At 46.5% G+C, this 16,064-nt stretch overlaps 1 protein-coding gene across 2 annotated transcripts in view; it reads left to right on the top strand.

Annotated features, from left to right (window-relative positions):
* KCNAB3 (potassium voltage-gated channel subfamily A regulatory beta subunit 3) overlaps positions 1 to 16,064 on the top strand; it is a 36,795-nt gene that overhangs the window by 8,379 nt on the left and 12,352 nt on the right. The window contains exons 2-9 of one of the 2 annotated variants that reach the window (XM_028703282.2): positions 5,929 to 5,972; positions 6,248 to 6,285; positions 6,388 to 6,467; positions 9,202 to 9,246; positions 11,163 to 11,207; positions 12,493 to 12,536; positions 13,292 to 13,378; positions 13,875 to 13,910. In XM_028703282.2, coding sequence (XP_028559115.2) covers positions 5,929 to 5,972; positions 6,248 to 6,285; positions 6,388 to 6,467; positions 9,202 to 9,246; positions 11,163 to 11,207; positions 12,493 to 12,536; positions 13,292 to 13,378; positions 13,875 to 13,910 — 419 coding nt within the window. The remainder of the gene's footprint in view (positions 1 to 5,928; positions 5,973 to 6,247; positions 6,286 to 6,387; positions 6,468 to 9,201; positions 9,247 to 11,162; positions 11,208 to 12,492; positions 12,537 to 13,291; positions 13,379 to 13,874; positions 13,911 to 16,064) is intronic. The other variant, XM_028703283.2, reaches the window with a different exon arrangement.

Below are 16,064 nucleotides of genomic sequence, written 5' to 3'. Positions count from 1 at the left end.
ATATGTTTGAGGAAGCAGAGTTTCAGATGTGCTCTAGCAAGGCATGCCACTGCAGCCTAGACCAGTGGTTCCCAACTGGGGGTCCGGGGGTCTGCAGAACACAGGCAGGAGGTCCGCGGCACCATCCCCTGCCAGGGACTCACTTATCTTGTTAATTGCACAGTGAAAGCCACCATAATAATCCAAGGATCACTTAGCCTCTGCTCGTGACCAGGGTCTTCTCGCTGGCAGGGGGGAAACCTGTGACTTTCTGGGTGGCAAGTGAGCTGGGATTGGGCACAAACATCTGATACAGTTTCTTTGGGCTCTTGCAGAGAGAGAGAGAGAGAGAGAGAGAGAGAGAGAGAGAGAGAGAGAGAGAGCGCACTCCATAGGATGGCTTCACATGCTTACCAGTTCTTTTAAAAATCTAAGGGTTGCACTGCCGGTTGCAAGCGCTGCAGGTTGCGAACGTGCCTCCCGCACGGATCACGTTCACAACCCGAGGTTCCACTGTAGAACACTTGCAAGTTAGCGACACAATTGTCTTTTTTAGTCAGTTGTAGTGGAGCACTGGAGACCAGTTTTTTCTACTGTCTGGGGGTAGGCAATTTGTGGAAATATCACAAATTTTATGGTCTGTTGGTGTGTTTTTTCGGTGTGTGTTTTTTTACTATACCTAAGATCCTTTGCTTATTAGGGGCCACCCCACAATTTCTTCAAAAAAATGCTTTGCACAGACCATATAGAGTTATCAAAATTTTCAAAAGTAGGGGGCCCATGGTTTGGCTTTTGAAAAATGGGGGGTCCTCAGTAATTAGCTAATTGGGAACCACCTGGCTTAGACCTCAAGGAATCTCTCCCTTGTCCCAGTTTGATTAGCTTTACACTTAACGTAAAATAAAATGAACCCAGTTTCCTCCTCATCGGCAGGCCTTCTCTTGGAAGCCCCCCTTGCTGTGTTGTCTGCTGGATTTGATGGAAATGTCCTTGGGGGAGAGACTGTGTCGCTCTGTGATGCTATTAGTATTAGTATTTCATAAAGGTTCTGCACTCCTTGATTGCAGGAAGAACCTCAAAGCAGTTTGGGGGGAGAGATAAAGGAATAAAATGACCACTAAGAATAATTTACAACACTAGAAAGCTGTAACTTACAGAAAGTTGAAGCACTAAACAAGTTGAAACTCACCTCGGCTTTCTAAGCACCTGGGTAGGCTTGTCTAAACAATATTTTTTCCCCAGCAGGGAGTTACAAGGAGCAGTTCTTGCAAGTGCAGAAAGGGTGTTATGCGGGACCTGTAAAAGTGCCAATTCCACCGATTGAAGCAGTCTGGTGGGCTCATTTGGGGATAATAATAATAATAATGGTTATTATTATTACTTAATGCATTTTTATCTCACCTTTCTCCCAAGTTGGGAATCAAGGCGGCTTGCGACATATTTATATATATATATATATATATATATATATATGCTTTCGTAGATTTTCACGGGTATAGGAATGCAGGTTTTGGTGTCCTCGGGTGTCTTCCCGTGTAAAAGATGGGGTGTCTAGGCGACGTTTCGACGAGGTCTCACTCGTCATCTTCAGGCTGGTGCTTTCGGCTTCTTGTTACTGGAACAGAGCAGGATCTCAGTGTTTGAGTTCCTATAAATACTGTCGAGGAGGTGTGGTGTATAGCCTCCAATGTTCTGGGCAGAGAGGCAGTTCCCAGGCTAGTGTGCCTTTTTTTCTTTTGTTCCTTAGTTGCTTGAGGGATATCTTGAGTGATTTCTTGAGTGATATCCTGAGTACCACTTAGGTGGGTCATTAGGTGTGGATTAGTTGCTAAAGCCTTTGTGTCTTGACCTCTTGAACTTTGTGAAGAGTTTTTCTGAGAAGATGGCTGTAGTTGTGCTCTGGCTTGGCTTCGTGTATAGGGGCGAGCTGTGGTTTTGTGGCCTGTGCCAGCCAGATCTGTGTAGGGATTGCAGGGGGGTGCAGCATCCGGAGGTGCCATCATGGTTTGGCTACTGGATGGTGTCTGTAATTTATCTGTGGAGAGGGTCTGGGTTTGGGTCTGGTGTGGTTGATTGGTGATGGCGTTCTGTGTGCCTCTGGATCTGGTGTCAGTTTTTTGTGGGGAGGGCTAATTTCCAGATGTCTGGCAAGCGGGATGTGTCGTCACGCTTGTTCATGTTGTGAGGGTGTTTCTCTATCTCGATGGCTTCCATGATTATTCTCTTGTGGTGATGTTCCATGTTAGAGAGCAATTTGGAATCTGCAAAATTAATTTCGTGTCCTGTTTCTTTCATGTGTTGGAAAAGAGAGGAAGTTTTTTCTTCTTTTTTGACGGCATTCTTGTGTTCTGCGATACGTGCATTTATTCGTCTGTTTGTTTGTCCAATGTACGTGGCTGGGCAGACTTTGCAGGGTATTTCATAGACCCCTTGGTTTTCCAACTGGATTTTATCCTTGGGGTTTCTGAGGATATTGGCTATCTTTTGGTTGGCGCAAAAGGCTGTTTTGATATTGTGTTTATGGAGGATTTTGCTAATTTTATCTGTAGTGCCCTTGATATAAGGAAGGAGGGCCATGCCATTGTTTTCTTCTGTGTCTTGGTTTTTGGGGGGTGTTTCTTTTTGGATTAGCTTCGTAACCCTGTTTTGCTGGTATCCATTGGCAATTAACACATTTGAGAGATTCTGTAACTCAGTTGTCAAGTGGTCTTTGTCAAGACACAAAGGCTTTAGCAACTAATCCACACCTAATGACCCACCTAAGTGGTACTCAGGATATCACTCAAGAAATCACTCAAGATATCCCTCAAGCAACTAAGGAACAAAAGAAAAAAAGGCACACTAGCCTGGGAACTTCCTCTCGGCCCAGAACATTGGAGGCTATACACCACACCCCTCAACAGTATTTATAGGAACTCAAACACTGAGATCCTGCTCTGTTCCAGTAACAAGAAGCCGAAAGCACCAGCCTGAAGATGACGAGTGAGACCTCGTCGAAACGTCGCCTAGACACCCCAACTTTTACACGGGAAGACACCCGAGGACACCAAAACCTGCATATATATATATATATATATATATATATAACTTCATAAAATACTGTTGTGGGTTTGGGAGGGGAAGTTTAGATTTTGGCCTGAGTCCCTTCCAATTCTGGGGTTTCATGTACTCTGTGAGGGTTATACTCTATCAGAGCAACTACTCTATCCCAAACTTAAAAATGGAAAGCGTAACGCTGGTGGTCAACAAAAGAGGTTTAAAGACTGTCTCAAGGCAAATCTAAAAAAAGTGTACAGTACAGTGGTACCTTGGGTTACATACGCTTCAGGTTACAGACGCTTCAGGTTACAGACTCTGCTAACCCAGAAATATTGCTTCAGGTTAAGAACTTTGTTTCAGGATGAGAACAGAAATTGTGCTCCAGCTTGCAAAAATTTATCATCTGCCCGATAACAAGTGTTGGAAATGTAAAGAAACTGAAGGAACATTCTTTCACCTTTGGTGGACGTGCCCAAGGATTAAGGCGTTCTGGGAAATGATCTATAATGAACTGAAAAAAGTATTTAAGTATACTTTCTTGAAGAAACCAGAGGCCTTTCTCCTGGGCATAGTCGGCCAATTGGTGTCAAAGAAGGATAGAACTTTTTTTATGTATGCCACAGCAGCAGCAAGAATACTTATTGCAAAGCATTGGAAGACGCAAGATCTACCCACCAGGGAAGAATGGCAGATGCAAGTAATAGACTATATGGAACTGGCTGAAATGACCGGCAGAATCCGAGATCAAGGAGAGGAGCAGGTGGAAGAGGACTGGAAGAAGTTTAAAGTTTATCTACAAAAACATTGTAAAATCTATGAATGCTGAGGGCATTAAAAATGAAATGATGGGGTTTAAGTGGCCAAGATAAATAGATTATAAAGAGAAGGATAAAGGCTTAAGATGAATAGTTAATGATCTTGCTGAACTAATTTTTAAATTGGAATACAAGAAGGGAAGGCGGGTGGAAGTAAATGAGAATAAGGTATTGAAAGTTATCAAAATGAAAGAGTGTTCTTTTTACACTAAATTTTTTTGTTGTATTTTTCTTTTTCTTGGGTGTTTTTTCTATTGGGATTTTTTGATGTTTGTTTGCTGTTGTTTTTCTTGTGGTTTTCTTTGTTGGGTTGTTAACTTTTTTGGAAATCTTTAATAAATATTATTTTTTAAAAAAGAAATTGTGCTCCAGAGGCGCAGCAGGAGGCCCCATTAGCTAAAGTGGTGCTTCAGATTAAGAACAGTTTCAGGTTGAGTACAGACCTCCGGAACGAATTAAGTACTTAACCCGAGGTACCACTGTAGTATAAACACCAACAATTGGGAAACACTGGCCTGCGAGCGCTCCAACTGGAGAACAGCCTTTACCAAATATGTCATGGGCTTTGAAGACACTCGAACTCAGGACGCAAGGGAGAAACGTGCTAAGAGAAAGGCACGCTTGGCAAATCCACATCGTGATCAACTCCTGCCCAGAAACCAATGTCCCCACTGCGGAAGGACGTGTGGATCCAGAATTGGCCTCTGCTCCAGTACTTTGGCCACCTCATGAGAAGAGAAGACTCCCTGGAGAAGACACTGATGCTGGGAAAGATGGAGGGCACAAGGAGAAGGGGACGACAGAGGATGAGATGGTTGGATAGTGTTTTCGAGGTTACCAGCATGAGTTTGACCAACCTGCGGGAGGTAGTGGAGGACAGAGGTGCCTGGCGTGCTCTGGTCCATGGGGTCACGAAGAGTCGGACACGACTAAACGACTAAACAATAACAACAACAACAACAAAGTCACATACGGACTCACTGTTAAGACCGTGTTTATGGAAGACAATCTTACTCAGCTATGAGGGATCGCAGAAAAAGAAGAGGAGGAGGAGGAGGAGGAGGAGGAGGAGGAGGAGGAGGAGGAGGAGGAGAAGAAGAAGAAGAAGAAGAAGAAGAAGAAGAAGAAGAAGAAGAAGAAGAAGAAGAAGAAGACTATCAGAGGAGGTTGTTGAACTGGTCAGACAAGTTTGTAAGGCAGTGACCTTAACTGGCCACTTCAGTGTCCTCATCAACATCCCAAAAGAATTGAATTGGTTGCAAGAGCCCCAACTAAGTCATGCCCCCCCCCTTGCAGGCAAATGGGTGGGCTTTTCCTCCACCTGCCTCCCCTAGCTGCTAGTAGCCAGAGCTGTGTATGAGTGGGCAGGATAAAGGCTGGGAGCTGGAGGCACAGAGACCTGCTTGCTTTGTGCTGGATACAAAGCTGCGACTTAAAGAGAAGGAATATCTTTGGGGGCATTAATGCCGCGAGTCGTTCATCTTGTGCTCAGATTGTAAACAGGTGTGAACAAAACCATATATCCTAAGGCTCTGCTGACCTTCGTTCCAAGAAAACTGAACTCTGGGCAGGTGCTGGAATTCCTGGAATCTCACGCTGCTGGGAGATTGTGGTGGTGCGTAACAACATGAAGGCATAAAAGCCATAGTTAAAATACGTCAGAACTCATTTAGAACCAGCAAATAAAATATAGTTTGCCCTGGCAGCATCGTCTGGAGCTTGGTTTTCTGAACGGGGAGGTCTTAGCTTGCTGGCAGAAAGAAAGCAAAGAGGAAGCAGTCTAACCTCTCTTGGGAGGGAATTTCACAATATGGGAGCCACCACCGAAAAGGCTCTCTCCTGTGTCTTCACCAGCCAAGCCTGGGACTGAGAGAAGGTGCTCACTCAAGGCTTTTGTCACCTGGGCAGGTTTGTATAGGGAGATAGATATACGTTTACAGGACCCAGCATACAGTTATATGAAATCTCCAGTGGTAAAGCGTTGCTGTGAGAGCACTTCACTTGCAGGATTCAAAGGGGCTCCCACACAGCAAAACATTTATCTTAACTTTGGTTTAGCCTGGATTGAAGTTCCTCCTTTTTTCCTTTTTTGCAGGAACCTTGGCAAATCGGGGCTTCGCGTTTCCTGTCTCGGCCTGGGTGAGTTCATGGGAGAAGAGGGACACTAGGAATGGCAGGGGGTTGCAATATGACTGCTTTGGGGCAGTAATGCAGGGAGGGCAGTTTGTACGTGCTCAGGGGCACTCTTCACAAGCCCCAAGGCCATAATCTGCCAGAGCCTACCTTGACATCAGCAAGCCCCCCTTCAGATTATGCTGTGTCCAATGGGCCTTTCACGGTAGCTCTTGGGTAGAGCTAGGAGTGTGGCCTGGCTGCGCCTATCCATCTCAAGATCTTGTTTTCTCCCCTTGCAGGTACTTGGGTAACATTTGGGTCGCAGATCTCAGATGAGGTAAGTCCGAGCCCCATGCCCCATCTACCCTCCTCCCTTCTGGAGATTTTCCTGCCAGCCATTATTTGACACTTATCTCCCTCTCTCGTTGTTTTTTTCAAGATGGCGGAAAATGTGCTCACCATCGCTTACGAGAACGGGGTCAACCTCTTTGACACGGCCGAGGTCTATGCTTCTGGCAAGTATGTCTGGCTGTTCCGCCCTCGGCTCTTTGCAGGATTGCTGCCACCTTTCTGCCTGCGCCTCAAATAGCCCTGTGTGACAGGGAGAAATTCAACAGGGGAAGCTGCATTCCCGCACGGGAGGAAGCAACGCCTTCTGAATTTCTGCCTGCCACGCGGCTGGCAACCCTAGTCTGTGGCCATCTTTATTCTGAGCTGCATGACATGAACGAGTCTCTCTGGGGTTGGAAGGGGAATCGTAGGGGTCTTGGCACTTGCATTCCCCCTGCCAAGTCACTCTCAGTAACTACCGTATTTTTCGCTCTATAGGACGCACTTTTTCCCCTCCAAAAATTAAGGGGAAATGCGTGTGCATTCTATGGAGCGAATGCAGGCTCCTTGGCTTCAGCGATAGCAACGCGAAGCCTCCGAAGCGCAGAGGGAGCGCTCCCTCCGTGCTCCGGAGGCTTCACGTTGCTTTCGCTGAAGCCTGGAGAGTGAGAGGCGTCGGTGCACACTGACCCCTCTCGCTCTCCAGGCTTCAGGGATAGCCACCTGAAGCCTTCAGAGCGCAGCACGAGTTCCCACTGCGCTCCGCAGGCTTCGGGTTCCTTTTGCTGAAGCTGGGAAAGCAAGACTCTCCTGGCTTCAGCAGAGAGGGAGAGCTGCGCAGCGCCCCTTCAGCCAAGCGGGAGGAGAAATGGAAGGGGCTCTGTTTCTCCTGCCGCTTCACTGAAGGGGCACTGAACAGAGAGGGGGAGATATTTTTTTTCTTGTTCTCCCCCTCTAAAACAAGGTGCGTCCTATGGTCGGGTGCGTCCTATAGAGCGAAAAATACGGTGGTTTCGCTAGAAGAAGGCCCCGAAAGCTCAAATCTGGGAGCCAACCCATCTGATTTATCGGCCCAGCCTTCCTAGGCAGTGGTAGAAGAGTGGTACTCTTCCCATGCTCAGAAGCCCTCTCACCTTTACTCTTCTCTGTGTGGCCTGTTCTAAGTTTGAGACCTGGCTTGATGGCTGGGGATAAGGAAATAGCCCGGGTGTGAAATCTTCCCCTTCCCTACGGATTACAGTAAACTCAGCCCTTGCTGTCCTGTGAGACGTCTGCCCGCCAGACATGTCCAAAGCAAAGAGCTGTCTCAAGGCTTTTCAGAATGCGGTAATTAAAGCCCCGTGACATGATTCTGTCAGGCTGAATTTGGGGGCTAGCTGGCTCTGAAGGAAGGCAAGTGGGGACGGGGATGCAACCTGCCACAGGGTGATGTAAAGTGATTGGGTGAGTGAGATAATTTGAACGGAGGACGCAGGTAGCGTCTCCTTGCGCCAGCAATAGCAGGGGCTTCCATAGATCAGGAATGAAGACAATTCAACAACAGCAACCCCCAGAGATGGCCAGAGCAAACAATGCAAAATATTGGGGAGCGGAGGGGCGGAGAGAGAAATCTATGCCATTTCATTAAATTTTGAAATGTAGTATATTCCATATCACAGTTCAGCAGCTGTCACTATCTTAGTTAGCTGCGGTTATGACGACAAAAAGTATTGTGGCTACCTTAAAGATGAACAGATTTATTGTAGCATTAGCTTTCATGATCTAGCAGGGCACATTGTCAGATGCAGCTAGCATGGCGTGTTAAATTCATCTGCCATATTTATACGATGGATGGGATGCTAGCAGTGGGGGCCGAGTAGGATTGGCTCAGCTGCGTTCAAGCCCAGCATGGAAAATGTCTCGTCTCTCTAATTTTGCTGGGAAAGAGAAAGAGAACTATAGTCATGGGAAAGAGGACTATAGTCTCAGTTGAGCCCCAAACAAATAAAATCAAATTTGTAGATATACCGGTACCTTCTAGTTCATGAATCCTGCACTGACATTTTCCTTGAAAGCTTTTAAAATAAAATCTATACACCAGTTGATTGTTGTTGTTTAAAAAAAACACCTCAAAGTGCTTTACAAATAGTATAAAACAATAAAATTAATCAGTCAAAACAACCATTTAAAGCATTCAAATAATATAATTAGCAATAAACTAAAAACAAATTAAAACGTACACCAACATTCCACATGTCTAGGTAGGCTTGTCGGAACAAAAAATACTTTTAGCAGGTGCTGAAAAGAGTACAGTGAAGGCATCTGCCTGATGTCAATAGGCAGGGAGTTCCAGAGGTAGGTGCTGCCATCCGGAAAAATTGGTTTCTTATAAATCTGGAAGGGGTAACAGTGCCCCTGTGTTAACCGATGTGCCAGTTTTGATGTGCCAGTTTTGATGGGAAACCGAATTCAGCTCAGCAGCAAAGTTGCCCTTGAGAAACTGAAATACCGTATTTTCCCAATAAAATATGGCAGTGAGAGTAAACAACTTCAAGGCCCATCAGTACAGAGCACCAAGCCCAAAAAATCCCAACCCCCTGTGCTTGACACTGATTGCATCTGAAGCTGTTCCTTTGCAGTTTGCTTGTGATCCTTATTGCTGGAAGGCGGAAAAAAACAAAATAAATTCACCCTGCAAGGCAGAAACCGTCTGCTGGCTTTGTGTCCATGCTGAAGGCCATTTTGTCAGTTGCTCTTTTCAGTCCTTTTGACTATTTTTTTGGGGGGGAGAGAGGGGTTTCTTGTTCTAAGTCACACCAGATGATTGGAAGTAGATATTAAAGGTCATTTATTTGAGGAATTTCTGAGGAGTCAACCAGATATATGTGTGTGTGTGTACCGTATATACACATATATACATAAAATTCTGTCTTTTATTATTCAGAGCAGAAAAAACATTGGGGAATATCTTGAAGAGCAAAGGATGGAGGTAAACTTACGTTTACTACTTATTGATTTCCTAAAATGCATATACCATTTGATTGTAAACAAAAATTCAAAGCAATTAATGAAAAGAGTTCACCAGTTGAAATGGAAACATAATGAACATTCTGTTAACTATATAACTGGATTTACACTCTTTGGAGAGCGGGGTGGCTTGTCTTCGGTTGATGGTAGACAGTATTTGTAACTGCGTATATCTAAGAATCATTAAGATATGCTAATGAGAGAGAATTGACCAAATTATTGGTATAAGCAATTATGTAATAAATCATTCAAAAAAATTAAAACAGCAGTACACTAAAAACACACCGGCATTTGAGATATCTCAGTAGGTTTGTTTCAGCAGGTGCCAAAAAGAGTGCAGTGAATGTTCCTGTCCGATATCAAGAGGCAGGGAGTTCCGAAGGGTGGGTGTTGCTGTACTAAAAGATGAATTTCTTACAAATGCAAAACATGTTTCACATGGCGCTTGGAATAGTGCCAGTTCCAAGGATTAAAGTGGTCAAGTGGGCACATTTGGTATGGTGACCTCGTAGGTAAACTGGTCCCTCATTGTTTGGGGCTTTATATGCTAATATAGTAGGGACGCGGGTGGCGCTGTGGGTTAAACCACAGAGCCTAGGACTTGCCGATCAGAAGGTCAGTGGTTCGAATCCCCGCGACGGGGTGAGCTCCCGTTGCTCGGTCCCTGCTCCTGCCAACCTAGCAGTTTGAAAGCATGTCAAAGTGCAAGTAGATAAATCGATACCGCTCCAGTGGGAAGGTAAAGGGCGTTTCCATGCGCTGCTCTGGTTTCCCAGAAGCGGCTTAGGTCATGCTGGCCACATGACCTGGAAGCTGTACGCCTGCTCCCTCGGCCAGTAAAGCGAGATGAGTGCCGCAACCCCAGAGTCGTCCGCGACTGGACCTAATGGTCAGGGGTCCCTTTACCTTTACCTTATGCTAATAGTAACACCTTGAACTTGGCCCATTAGCAAATCGGCAGCCAGGGCAAATCTCTGAGCAGAGGCGCTGCATGCCGACAGGGTCTCACTCCTGCCGGCAATTGTGCTGCAGTATCCGGCACTAACTGCAGCTTCCGGATCAAGCGCGAGGGAAGCCCTACATAGAGCGCAGCACAGCAATCTGGTCTTGAAGTAGCCAGTGCAGGAACTATGCTGGCCGAGCTTTCCTGGTCCAGGAATAGTCATAGCGTCTGTTGCCGTTTCACAGCTGCCCACCTGTCCATCAATATCTTCCGCCTTCTTCCAGATTTGGCAAGCGGTGCTTTGGGTTGCCAACCGCTGCATCGCAGCTTCCTCACTAATTTCTTTCTTCTTCTTTTGTTTATAATTCTTGTTAAGTTTTCTGTTTTACAATTTAAATTACTCATTTTACATCCTTAAGATATCAATGACTCCCCTTCTTCTCTTTCCGTGGTTCATTTTACATATCATAAATCTCTGCATATTTTACAAAAACTACACTATTCAGTATTTCATTCTTGCATCCATCAAAACTTGTTTCTGCTGTTGAATTTATCTTAATGATGCCAGCGTTTTCAGCTGTACACAGTTATTTCCCATATATTCAATAAACGCTTTCCAATCTTCTTTAAACGTATGTTCTTCTTGTTCTCACATTCTATATGTTAAGTCTGTGAGTTGTGCATATTCTGTCAACTTAAGTTGCCATTCTTCTTTAGTTGGGACCTCGCTCGTTTTCCATTTTTGGGCTAACGAAACACGGGCCGCAATAGTGGCATACATAAATAATCTTTTTTGACACCTGGGAATTTCAGTCTAGATTATCCCCAACAGAAAGGACTCCGGGGGTTTATCTGGGGGGGAAATACTTTTAAACATTTTTTTCAATTCATTATGGATCATTTCCTCACTAATTTCTCCTCTCTCTGCTCCACAGGCGTTCGAGCTATGTTGTCACCACCAAGATTTACTGGGGAGGCCAGTAAGTATTCAAGGGACCTAGTGAATCAATGGGATGGAAAGGGGTTGTAGGGAAGGAATCTGTGTGTGAGAGTTGAATTTGCCGTGTGTGGAGAGCAGTGGCCCTGTCCAGTTGTGGAAGTTAAACAGGTTACCCAATCAGAACCCAGGGGGGTGGAGTCAGAGGGACTATAAAACCAGCTCTGGGAGCGGCGAGGAGTTCTTTGGGAGTTGGGTGGAGTGGGAGTGAGTTGGAATAGAGTCTGTGGGTATGTTGAGTTAGTGTAGAGAAATAAGCTGAGTCAGTAACAGTTAGGGGCTGCTAGGAAGACAAGTAAATATCTGAGAGGTGATTTAGTGAGTGAGAGCAGGTAGTGGAAGTTATAGGTCTGGATAGGCACCCTATGATTGTAATGGACCGATACCGTTTATGAAACCACATGTTTGTTAAACTGAAATAAATAAACAGAAGTTCTTATTTCTCTACACTAACTCAAAGTACCCACAGACTCTTTCCCAATTCACTCCCACTCCACCCAACTCCCAACAAACTCCTCACTGCTCCCTGTTTAACTATTTCACCTCCAGCACTCTCATATGTTAACGTCACAATCATCTCTGACTTCTCCTTCCATTGACCTCTCTGCCTCCTGTCCCACCAAAGGGCAGCAGTGGGTAAATGGTAACGGCTTGCAGTGCCTCAGTTTCGTAGTATCGTAGAGTTAGAAGGGACATGACAGGGGGCCACCCAAGCTCTGCTTAAAAGACTCCAGGAAGGGAGAGTCCACTGCCTTCCACAGGAGTCCGTTTCACTGTGAAACAGCTCTAAGCACCCCCAAAGCTCCTCCTAACATTCAGGTTTTTTTTAAATAATAATATTTATTAGTTTTCCAACAAATTGAACACAACACTACAAAAAACCAAAAAAGAAAAAACATACAATAATACAATAAAATAAAAAAAACTGCAAAACACTAACATACAACTAACAAAACAAAACAAAAACCTTTTAAAACACAGTCCAATTTCAATATTTTATCCTTCTTTCACTAATTTCCACGACCTCCTCACACCTCCCTTTTTGTATTCCACTTCTATTAATTGTTTCAGCAATTCCTTTCCATCTTCCTCTATTTTCTATCTTATAATTGTCTTAACACATTCTAACCTTATTTTTCCCTTTAATGCTCTAATAATCTATTTATACTTAATTCCTTATAACATTTCTACTAAAGCCATATAACTTCATTCCAACATTTTTCTAACATTCATTAACGTTCAGGGTTTTTTCCTTATTTTCTTCCAAGGGCTGAGACGGAGAGAGGCCTGTCGCGGAAACACATCATTGAAGGTAAGGGGGGAGCTGGGCTTGATATTTCAGGGTTTGGGGGGGGAGGGAAGAAAGTGACCACAATATGCTGGACGGCAAAAGCATTTGGCGGATTGAGGGATCTGGGAACTACCAGAGGGGTGGCAAAAGGGTACAAGGATTTGGAGGGGTTGAAGAAGATGAGATTTGGGGTGAATGGGAGTTGGGGACACGGGGTTCTTTCCTGATGCCATTCTCAATAGTTAGATCTCTGGGGAGCTTCCCAATTTCTGCTATTTTGAAGTGGGATTCTGGGTGCAGAGTTAAAGTCAATTGGGAGGCCTTGTGCAAGGAATCCCACTTCCCCAAAGTTTGGACTCCCCCCCCCCTTTTTTTGCTATGGGGCAAATGCTCCAGAAAGTGTGGGGTAGCCCTTGCTTTCACCTACATTCCCTGCAGGCAAATGGGGCTGGATCCTCATTAAATGACAGAAGACATTACCAAGGGTGGCTCTGAGTCTGACAGAGTCCAAGATGTCTGGGCGAATGTTATCAGGATGCATGCGCAATAGGAAGCTGGCTTGGAAGAGCCCCTGGAGGAGATAGGAGATGTGCTTCTGGAGCTGGGGGCTCTTCCCTCTGGGGCAAGCTTTCCTTTTGGGGCTGGAGCAGGGCTTGGTGGGTGCTGCAGTGCCCACCCCCCAGAGGGCACCTGGTGGGCGAAGTCTGCTCTAAGCTCCATCCTTTCTGGGGCTCCCTATGCCACCCCTGTCCTTACTCCCTGCTGCTCTTTCGCAGGACTCAAAGGCTCTTTGCAGCGGCTTCAGCTGGAGTACGTTGACATTGTCTTTGCTAACCGGATGGATGCCAACAGCCCCATGGAAGGTGAGTGGCCCAACCTGCTTCAGAAGGGTCAGGATGAGGCACGGCTGCCTCCCCAGACACCTCCCCTTAGCAGATCCAGGGGAGGCCAACCCTCTCTCCTAGGCTTCTCAGCAGCTATCCCTTTACCTGCGACTGCCTGCCCTGCTTGACAGACACCCAGCAACGCTGCTGCCATAACTGAGAGACTCCTCCTCCTTGTCTTCTCTTGCTATCACCATCCCGTTATTTGCATTTGTTAGATGCATTGTGTGAACGATAGCTCCCCCAGGGATGATAACCTTTTGAGGAAGGTCGTTATTGAGCCCATTCTTCACGCAGTGGAGGGGGGAAGGACTGAGGCTAAGAGTAGGCGACTTGCCCAAGGGCAGGCAAAGAGCCCGCAGCGGATGCCCCCCCCCCAAATCCTGACCCTCTTGCTGCCAGGTACACACACACACACACACCCTGTGCCCAATTCCAGCGGCGTCTCATTGGTTCTCTCCTTCCCCCCCTGCAGAATGCGACCCGAACTTCCGATTGCTCTTGCTGGAAGGTACTGCAGACTGCCCCGATCTCCCACCTCACCCCACCCAAAAAACTCCACCCCAATTTGCTGCCCCGTCCACCCCAGATCCTGTGAGCCCCATACCTCTCTCAAGCGAGGAACAGGATGAAGGGTTATTCTAGCTTCGAAAAGTCGCTCTGGCTAAAGGAAGCTGTTTTGTGAAAAGGTGTTGTGTTCTCCTTGGAACAGGGAACGCTGAGGGCCACGATCCCGCCTGGACTGTGATCTGAGGGCCACATGGGAGGGGGACAGATTCAAAAGTGGGTGGAGTGTTGGACGGAAAGGTCAGCTTGGCACTGTAGGGTCTGTCCGCCATCAAGACGGACAAGAGTTAAACTCTGAGTTAAACACCCCAGGCAAGCAAAAACATCCAAGGCGGGTGATATGAAGAAGGATCAGTGAGAGGCATAGTCTGGGAAGGCTCCCGGGGGCCACAGAGAGCCCTGCAAGGCTGCACTTGGTCTTCAGATCTGATGTTCCCCACCCCAGGTTTAGGAGAACTCTAAGCTCGTATGCGTCAAAGAGTCTTTGCTCTGCGCGAGGCTTTAGGAAGGAGATTTTCCCAGGATGAAAGAGCTTTATCTGCATGATTTTCACTGAGAGGGAGGAAGCTTGCAGTCTCGTTCTTCGGCTCAAGCACACTGTGCAATCCTAGGCTAAGGTAGACTTAATACCTGATGTAAGAGAGGTACTTGACGCGGGTGGCGCTGTGGGTAAAACCTCAGTGCCTAGGACTTGCCGATCGTATGGTCGGCGGTTCGAATCCCCGCGGCGGGGTGAGCTCCCATCGTTCGGTCCCAGCTCCTGCCCACCTAGCAGTTCGAAAGCACCCTTAAAAGTGCAAGTAGATAAATAGGTACCGCTTTATAGCGGGAAGGTAAACGGCGTTCCGTGTGCTGTGCTGGTGCCGGCTCGCCAGAGCAGCTTTGTCACGCTGGCCACGTGACCCGGAAGTGTCCTCGGACGGCGCCGGCTCCCGGCCTCTAGAGTGAGATGAGCGCACAACCCTAGAGTCTGTCAAGACTGGCCCGTACGGGCAGGGGTACCTTTACCTTTAAGAGAGGTACTTATGTTCCTCACCTCATGGAGGAGGCTGTGTGCGGAACACGTTGAGGTCTGTTTCGGAGATACTGTGAGACTTTAGCTTGGGGGCTGCCACCAGAAATCTCAGAGATAGTGAAAATCAGAGCCTTGCACAAGATCTAATGGATACCGGGCAGGATTAAGCTATTGAGTCTCATCAGTGGAAACGCATGCAAGGACTTCTGCTTGTGAAATGGGGCTTGCCCCTCTCCCCTCTTTTGCCCCTCACAATTGGCTCAGGGGGCGCAATCAGGTGCACCCCCAGAACAGGGTGCAGGAGGAAGAGAGGAGAGATTGGTCCACCTAGCCAGCTGAAATGCTTGCAGACATTGCATACATATTTAATTGTATACTCTAGTGATTTATTTCCAAGCCAGGCTCTTGAGAGATATGGCCAGCCCCTGCCGCCTTCCTGAAGCCCAATACTCCTCTTTGCACCCCATAATGCCCTCCCCACTGCAATGGCCCTGTGCCCCAGATCCTTGTAAATCCTTACCCATATGCCTACCCAGAAGTAAGTCCGCTGAGATCACTGGGGCTTGCTTTCAGGTATGGGGGCATAGAATTGCACACTTGGTTCCTGGGGTTAGAGGGGGAAACCTTCCATGAATATCCCAGTCTCCATTCTGTAGAGACCTCACCGATTGTAGACCCAAGGTGCTGCCCTGAAAGTAGATGTGTGTGTTGTGTGCTCGCATGCTTTTGTGTTCTGCTGTAGAAAAATTCTGTGTGTGTCGCATTGCCAACTGATCAGAACAAAGCAACCTGCCTGTTCTTATGCCTTTAACAGCGACTTGATAGCTGCAAAAACCAGTAAGCGGAGCTTTTCTGAATGGGGAGATGAATAGTTTGCCTGCTTAATACCTGCAAATCAAGCAACAATTAAAGGCGATTAAAGTTGACAATCCTGTTTTGTGTCCGTGTGTATATGTATGTGTGTGTTTACTATAAATGCAGGAACTCAAGATGCCTTTGTGCTTCCTAATATCACATGAACCCACAATTGAACAAGTTTTGCAATATGGGAGAGGAGAGGGAAGGCAAAATTATTTTCACTCT

Source organism: Podarcis muralis, chromosome 13 (genome assembly GCF_964188315.1).
Source record: "Podarcis muralis chromosome 13, rPodMur119.hap1.1, whole genome shotgun sequence".
NCBI classification, from domain to species: domain Eukaryota; kingdom Metazoa; phylum Chordata; class Lepidosauria; order Squamata; family Lacertidae; genus Podarcis; species Podarcis muralis.
The sequence above is the reverse complement of the archived record's forward strand: the minus strand, read 5'-3'. Positions and strand labels throughout refer to the sequence as shown.